This window comes from Suricata suricatta, chromosome 5 (assembly GCF_006229205.1).
Source record: "Suricata suricatta isolate VVHF042 chromosome 5, meerkat_22Aug2017_6uvM2_HiC, whole genome shotgun sequence".
NCBI classification, from domain to species: Eukaryota; Metazoa; Chordata; class Mammalia; order Carnivora; family Herpestidae; genus Suricata; species Suricata suricatta.
In genome coordinates this window covers 152,802,296-152,810,659 of record NC_043704.1, presented here as the reverse complement: position 1 = coordinate 152,810,659, position 8,364 = coordinate 152,802,296, and the positions used below count along the sequence as shown (strand labels likewise).

Below are 8,364 nucleotides of genomic sequence, written 5' to 3'. Positions count from 1 at the left end.
GTGTCACACAGGGGGAGGGCTGGGGTGCTGTGTCACACGGGGGAGAGCAGGGCCAGGGCACGTGATGGGCTGGGGGGTGCCGTGTCACACAGGGGGAGGGGTGGGGTGCTGTGTCACACGGGGGAGAGCAGGGCCAGGGCACGTGATGGGCTGGGGACACTGTGTCACACGAGGGAGAGCAGGGCCAGGGCACGTGATGGGGGCGTGCGGTGTCACACGGGGGGGAGGGATGGGGTGCTGTGTCACATGGGGGAGAGCGGGGGCCAGGGCACGTGATGGGGGGGCACGGTGTCACACGGGGGAGATGGGGGGCGCGGTGTCGCAGCTGCGGGCAGAGTGTGCAGACGGAGGACACCAGTGGAGGAGCTCAGAGCACATCGGGAGTGCAGGAGAGGAAGCAGCTGCGGGGGTTCCGAGCATCAGTGACCCATTCCGATGTGCAGCAGCTGTGTAGAAAGTGGATTCGAGATGAGAGTGGGGAGGAGTCTGGCAAGGAAGCAGGTTCGGGAAGTTAGCTTCATGCCTGCTTACCCTGGACTCACTGTCACTGATGTCATTCTCTGCCACTGGGCAGCTCAGTGGGTTGAAAAATAAGTTTTATATTGGAAAACAAGGGATTTTGAATTTCAGATTGGCCACTAGGAGGCTACATACTGTTGTTGCATGTCCTACAACTTTATAAAAAAGCAAATTTGGACGTATTTACCAGGTTTCCTATGTTATTCGAGATGAAGTCGAGAAGTACAATCGAAATGGGGTCAATGCCCTGCAGCTGGACCCAGCACTAAACAGACTCTTCACGGCTGGGCGAGACTCCATCATAAGGATATGGAGCGTCAATCAGCACAAGGTAAGGCGGGGGCTGCGCTCAGGAGCTGCTCTGTCCGGCCTGGCTGCTCTCTCGGAGCCAGGAGTGCTCGGGGCACTGCGGCCGGAATCCCGTGAGCCTCTTAGAAAAGGCCCGTCGGGGGCGGGGGGGGGGGGTATCCCAGGGTGTTGTAGCTCAGGTCGGGACTCGGGAACTAGTGAGCCACGTGACCTCCCTCCACAGAGGAGCAGAGGCTGGTCTCGGAGGAGTATTACTGCCAACAACTTGTTTTTCTACATTAAGTATGTTTTCCAAAAGCTTCTCTGCAACCTTTGTCAGTGCTTCAAAAAATAAAGAGGTCGAATTAATTAATCTTGAAGAAACATTTTATTTCTTTGTTTACAAGTGACTAGGGCACCCAAAAAACCCGAAGGGCCCCGTTAGATAATACAGAGTTGACAGAAAAACGTGAAGACATGCTCCATTTCTTCGGGAGATCGAAGGTCTGTTTTCTTAAACGGAACAGGACTTAAACCTGTGCAAAGACAAATCCCCAGTCCAATGGAAGGAACCCTGTCTGTGTTTCGTCTGCCTGCCTGTGACCGTCAGTGATGCAGGAAGGACAATTCAGGGAAGCAGGTAGCCCCTCGCCATGTGCCAGACACTCCTAGCGTTTTCCTGTCCGGAGTGGCTTTAATTCTCACACCCACCTTCAAGGCAGCCTTGGTGCTTGACCTTGTGGTTTTAGGAGTCCGTGTCTCTCTCGCCAGCTCTGCACGTCTGATGTTCAGCCTGAGAAAGAGCCACCACTTTGCACGATTGCTGGATACTGTTCCTTTAAACAAACTTTGGGTCCGATGGGGTTTGAATTTTCTAGCCAACGAAACAGTGGTGGCCCAGTGTCAAAAACACAGAAACTAAGAAAATATGACTTTGAAATGCCTTTTGGAACTCACGTTTGAGTTGGAATGTTACTGTTCTGGAAATTGACGGCATTTCACACAAACTAAGGACAAGGTTCACGAGAGTTTAAGCTTGAGAATTGAGAAAGCACCTACCCTGTCCGTAGGCGTCTTTTTTACAGTCATTTTATGACACGACTGAGTAGCATCATTTCTCAGTTAGACTCGTAGACGGCTGTTCCCTCCCCCCTGAAGTGTTCGCCGTCGGATGTAACTAAATACTCTGCTTTAAGAGGCCTCTCCCCATCAGTAAGCCAAGAGCGAAGAGCGGAGGGCTCTCCCGTTACTGAACTGGCGTGGCGGTGCGGGTGGGACCGCAGAGGCCGTGAGGAAACCGTCAGTTCAGAAAGCCGGAACGGCCTCCGGGGTTAGGCCGGCTCCTCTCTGCTCTCAGCAGCCTCATTTCGACGTCCGCGGCCACGGCCAGCCTCCACCGCGGCTGGGTCCGCCCCGCCCCCGCAGATCTGCTCTCGCCGTGTCCGCAGCCCTCTGTGTCACCCACAGCGCCTGGCCCAGGCCCTCTGGCCTTCACGCAAGGCGTAAGAAGTCAGCATTTGTCCCAGAAATCCGGGCCTTCGTCAGTAGCGGGACTCCTGGAACGAAAGCTCTGTTCACATCGGTTCCATAGGAGCGTCGACTGTTTAACGAAATTGTACTGCAGATCACCCGTCGGCTTTAAGACCCGAGAGGAGTGTGTCACGTTCATTACGGAACGTAAGCGTACCTAAAACTCACGTGTTTTGTGCTCGAGTGTGGACTAATGACGTTCTCACAATTCCCTTTCAGCAAGACCCCTACATCGCGTCCATGGAGCACCACACCGACTGGGTCAACGACGTGGTGCTGTGCTGCAACGGGAAGACGCGTGAGTGTTCCCCGGGTCTGTGCTCACGTTGGCGTGGCCTCTGTTTCCACTGAAGTCTGACACACGGGCAGAAAAGCACACGCCTTTGAGAACACAGCTCAGTAAAAGCGCATGTGGTGGACGCCCGTGTCCGGGGCCAGGCCACCCTTCCAGGCCGGCCCTCGCGCCCCAGGGCAGCGGCTCCCTGTCTGCTAGACCCCCCAGATGCGCTTTGCCTGCATTCCAGCTGCAGAGAAATAGATCCGTACAACACGGAGTCTTCTGCTAGCCTTATTCAGGTCTCTTGTTCCTGTTTTGATAAGATCCATTTCTTAGTTTAGCAGTCTGGGTTAGAGAAGTTTTTCTCAAAGAAGTTGCACCTTCAACTGGAACATTAAAAGACTTTGTTCTGCCTATTTAAAAATTTTTTTAATTTTTTTTAATGTTTTTTATTTAGTTTTTGAGAGACAGAAAGAAACAGCATGAGCAGGGGAGGGTCAGAGAGAGAGGGAGACACAGAATCTGAAGCAGGCTCCAGGCTCTGAGCCACCTGTCAGCACAGAGCCCAACGCAGGGCTCAAACCCACGAATTGTGAGATCATGACCTGAGCTGAAGCCAGACGCTTAACCGACTGAGCCACCCAGGCGCCCCTAAAAAATATTTTAAGAAATACAGTAGGTTCTAGGAAGCACTTTTAGGTGTGTGTGTGTGTGTGTGTGTGTGTGCACGTGCGCACGCGCTCGCGCATTAACAGATACTGGAATTAATGTTAGCAGTACTATAAATATTCCAGTTATGTGTATGTCCGTGAAGGCCATTTTGGAAGTATGTAACGTTGTTCCAAGTCCTTAAAACAATGAAAAGTCTTACTAAGGGGTTTGTTTATTCTTTGCCTCTCCTAGTGATATCTGCTTCCTCGGACACGACAGTGAAAGTGTGGAATGCACACAAGGGATTTTGCATGTCAACACTAAGGACACACAAGGTAAAGGACACATGTAACTTCCAGCGTCTTTGGAGTGATGAGCTCTCGGTGCGTCGTGTGGCCCGTGTCCTCGCAGACCCGTCGATGGCTGTGTGTGTTCCCTTGGCAGGACTATGTTAAGGCCTTAGCATACGCCAGGGACAAGGAGCTGGTGGCCTCCGCCGGGCTGGACCGACAGATATTCCTCTGGGACGTGAACACCCTGACAGCACTGACGGCCTCCAATAACACTGTCACCAGTAAGCCGTTGGGGGACTTTCCTTGGGAAGGGTCCAAGTGGTTTGTGAAACAGCTCTGCTCTGACGGGGCTGCGTTGAGGCAGCGGCTCACGTTCTGAGCGTGCTTCTGGCGCGGCGCGCTAGCCCCCCCGGGTGCGGTTGAGCGGGGAGCTGGCTGTCCCTTCTCCGGCCGTGAGCTGGCCGCCGTGGGCCCTGCGCGGGCCCCGGCGCCCCGGCTAGACGCAGCCTCCTGCGGGGCAAGGGCGTCTGCCTCACTGCCACTTTGTACCCCCAGCATGGCCTGGGGCCTGGGGCACGGTCTCAGCAGCTGCTGGTGATGGGGGCGGCGATTGCGTGACAAAGTCGGCAGTTTCTGGCTCTTAAAAGTGATCCCATGTATGAAGAGCCCTTGAGTTAAAGGCCAACGTGGAAAATACGCAGAGGAGAGAGAGAAAAGGCTTGGAGCCTTCCGGCACGAATTTGGCAGGACTGGTTCAGAGCCCCCTAGAGAATCCAGCAGATTCCAGAAGAGTTCGGGGAGGGGAGGGCGCCTCCGGAGGCACGTCAGAGGCGAGCACAGCACCTGAATCCCACGGTGTCTCCTCCCCTAAGAGCCCTGAGGTCGCCGGGTCACACCTGCGCGAGTCTGGATTTGAAACCAAGCCTCCCACGTGACCAGCCTACGGGAGCCCTCTAGGCCAGGTGTCCAAGGGACTGTTAGCAGCACGTTCAGGATATCGGCCTGAACTCTTGAGATGTCTGCATGCAGGTCCGGTTTGTCATGACCGTGGCATCCTCTCGCTCACGTGGCTACAGCGGGCCTCGTAGAGTCGGATGTGTCGGGAAGGCAGGCAGAGAGACTGGTGTTGAGGATTTCTTGAATACTGGTCCCGCCCTTTCCCCAGGACGAATGCAGAGCCCTAAGCACTACTCTCCCTGCTCTCCTCGATTTTTCACCAGTGCAGCGTTGTAGTGACCCAGCTGGTCCCTACTGGGGGCTGTCAGGCCACATTATTCAGTTCTCTGCATGTAGGGCCTGGCCCAGCAAGACCCTAGCAGGAGGGAAGAAAGCAGAAGGCGGCAGAATTGTCCCAGCGTCAGAGACCGGGCTTAGGGTGACAGATTCTGCAACAGATACGTCTTGCTTAGAATCGTTTAGAGAGGCGATCACACAGGTTGATTAATGATTATAGACATACTAGTGGCTAACACTTATGGAGCACTTACTGTAACCTGTTAGTTTTCTAAATACATGCATTAACTCCTGTACTCAAAACTTCTCGGTATGTTTATATTTATTCTTTCTTGAAAATTAGGATCATACTGTGTAGACAGTTAATATTTAGCTTCCTTCCCTTCGGTGAAACCTCGTTCTGAGTTGTAGAGCATGACCAGGACTCTTGCTGAGCCCTAATGCCTCCCAGAGTCGTACCAGACACGCTGTGCTCATCCCACAGGAGATGTGCGAGATTTTGAGAATTAATTATTACCTCGTTGTGAATCTGATTTGATAGATGAAATAGTAACTTTTGTTTTGGTTTGTGTTTCCTCGAGCGTGGTGAGTTTGGGTGTGTCTTTCATATTTATTGGCACGGCACAAGCACATCTTGGAAATACATTACTTCCGTGGACAGTTCTAAATGGCAGTGCAGTTCGGTTCAGCGAATACTTACTGGGCACTTGTGTACGCGCAAATCTGGAAAAGGTGTAAATCTTGATAGCAGTGTTGTTTAGAATGATCTCCATCCTAGCAAGATTTCTTTTCCTCAGAGCACTCCCAGGGCTAAGATTTTTTAAACCAAGTAATTGAGCTTTGGTTTGTGCCGACCCGCTGCTGAGCAGGTGATGACCCGGTGACATGTAGCCCCGTTTGTCCCAAACAGCTTCCTCTTTAAGCGGGAACAAAGACTCCATTTATAGCCTGGCGATGAATCAGCTGGGGACAATCATTGTGTCGGGGTCCACTGAGAAGGTAAGGGGGCTCGCGGTGTCTGTCAGCACTGCGACACCGAGACCCCAAAATAATTGAATCCGTATAATCACTGACTATACAGACTGCGGTTTTGTTAAGGGAAAGGTTTTATTTGAACAGATAAGGATGTAACCATGTAATTACTGTCATTTGTGGTGACGGGGGCGGGGGGATGGGCGGGGGTGGCCTGTTCATGTTGTGACATCGGAAAGGCTTCCTCCTCCTCGAAAAGGTTGGAGCCTCAGACGGTGTCCCGATATAACGGTTGTCACTTGACCTCTCAGCCATTTGTCGTTGAAACCTGCTCAGGTGTGTATTCAGGTCATGTCTCCTTCTGCTAAAACCGCAGGTTTTGAGGGTGTGGGACCCAAGAACATGTGCGAAGCTGATGAAGCTGAAAGGGCACACGGACAACGTGAAGGCGCTGCTGCTGAACAGAGATGGCACGCAGGTGCGTCGACGCTTCGTGCGCCAGAGACTTCTCGGGAGTGGTCTGCTTTTAAGTCCTTAAAATACCCAGTTGCACCGAATAGTAATCTACGTTTTAAAAATAATTCTGTTTGCATCACTCCTAAATAGAGGCCAAACAAGGAGTTCCCTCAGAATAACCTTGATGCCCTCATGCCAGTGGCTGTTCGCAGCTGTGGTGTGTGTGGGATAAGATGACTTAATGTGTGTGTATTTCTGAGACAGAGAGAGACAGAGACAGAGTGCGAGTGGGGGAGGGCCAGAGAGAGAAGGAGACCCAGAATCTGAAGCAGGCTCCAGGCTCTGAGCTGGCACCACAGAGCCTGACGTGGGGCTCGAACTCACAAACTGAGACCATGACCCAAGCTGAAATTGGGAGCTTAACCGACTGAGCCCCCCAGGTGCCCCTAGGATAAAATAATTGAAATGTTGCTTTGTGTAAAGCAGAAGGAAGTTTGGGTATTGAATGCTTTCTGCTAGTGGAAATTTCCTAACATTGGCCTGACCTTGGGGCAAATCCTGTCATGTGACTCTGTGGACACAGTAAGTTGGGACATCTGAAGTAGTACTTAGGGTCAGCATCTCCAAGAAGAACCTTCTGGTCACGTTTGAACACGTACTGGTGCGCTAGTGCTTTGTGGGACACATAATTTGGGGATTACAAATCACGGTTTGGTTTGTTCTGTAGCAGTGGGGAAATGATCTTCCTTCAGTGTAGGTAATAAAAACAAAACTCAAAGAGCACCGTTTGTGGTCAGGGCCTGCTTCTGCCCGCACCCATCTCCCCCACCCCTGGGAGATGGAGACAACACCCGGTCCAGCTGTCGTGAGACGGGGGGACGACACAGACACGACCCGGGTCCCCTTGTTGTGAGCAGGGTGGGGGCGGGGGGGACGAGTCAGAGACACGACCCGGGTCCAGGTGTCATGAGCAGGGGGGTGAGTCAGAGACACGACTGGGTGCAGGAGGCTCGCTGGCCTCGTGCGGGGCCTGTCGACCTTGGCGTGGCTTGGCAGACTGACCCAGAGAGGCTGTCGGAAGGCGGGTTGCCGGCCGCCGCAGCTTCTGCTCATCAGGTCTGGAACTGGCCTCAGGGACCTGCACTCTTCACGAGTTCCCGGGGATGCTGATCTGCACGCGGCCAGGCAGGAGAGGACAGAGGCAGCTGTGCTCCGCAGGTTCCCCCGCCTGAGCAGGTCCTGGTCCTTCAGTCAGTGGAGCCCGCGGGGCGTGGTCCCCACTGCTCCTCACCAGAGCAGGAACCCGCGTTCTCAAGGACGCGGTTTGACAGTGTAGAGTCCAGGGGAGGCGCCAGCCAGAGCACAGGGGAGCGGGCGCTGTCGGGCGGAACGCTTTCTGACGCGGCCTCTCTCTGTTCCCAGTGCCTGTCCGGCAGTTCCGACGGCACGATTCGCCTCTGGTCCCTCGGCCAGCAGAGGTGCATCGCGACATACCGCGTCCACGACGAAGGCGTTTGGGCTCTGCAGGTCAGCGACGCCTTCACACACGTGTACTCCGGCGGAAGGGACCGGAAGATCTACTGCACAGACCTGAGAAACCCTGACATTCGGGTACTGATTTGTGAGGAAAAAGCACCAGTTCTCAAGGTACGTCCTGTTTTCATTCTGTGATTGATTGTTACATGTGCTGATCAAACCCCGCAAAATCTGTATTAGAACGCAGACCAGCTGTGGGGTTGGGAAAAAGACACTGTCAGTGTTATTAGTCGTCTGAGAGGAGACTGACTTCTGGTACCCCCGCCGGCTGTCCTGCATCGCTGCTGAGCCCCGCGGTCCCGGCCCGCCCTCCGTGGAAGAGCGCGCGTACAGGGCTGTGCGAGCAGGCCGGAGGCGGAAGTGCCAGCACGTGCAGGGGTGTGCGAGCAGGCCGGAAGCGCAAGTGCCAGCGCGTGCAGGGATGTGCGAGCAGACCGGAGGCGGAAGTGCCAGCTCGTGCAGGGGTGTGCGAGCAGGCCGGAGGCGGAAGTGCCAACGTGCAGGGGTGTGCGAGCAGACCGGAGGCGGAAGTGCCAGCGTGCAGGGGTATGCGAGCAGACCGGAGGCGGAAGTGCCAACGTGCAGGGGTGTGCGAGCAGACCGGAGGCG

At 54.2% G+C, this 8,364-nt stretch overlaps 1 protein-coding gene across 1 annotated transcript in view; it reads left to right on the top strand.

Annotated features, from left to right (window-relative positions):
* Nucleotides 1-336: 336 nt before the first annotated feature.
* Nucleotides 337-8,364, top strand: part of WDR48 (WD repeat domain 48) — a 25,477-nt gene continuing 17,449 nt past the window's right edge. Inside the window, exons 1-8 of the mRNA XM_029940537.1 lie at nt 337-501; nt 710-850; nt 2,557-2,635; nt 3,518-3,600; nt 3,710-3,839; nt 5,702-5,790; nt 6,140-6,241; nt 7,642-7,866. Of these exons, the coding sequence (XP_029796397.1) occupies nt 436-501; nt 710-850; nt 2,557-2,635; nt 3,518-3,600; nt 3,710-3,839; nt 5,702-5,790; nt 6,140-6,241; nt 7,642-7,866 (915 nt within the window). The 5' untranslated portion in view covers nt 337-435. The remainder of the gene's footprint in view (nt 502-709; nt 851-2,556; nt 2,636-3,517; nt 3,601-3,709; nt 3,840-5,701; nt 5,791-6,139; nt 6,242-7,641; nt 7,867-8,364) is intronic.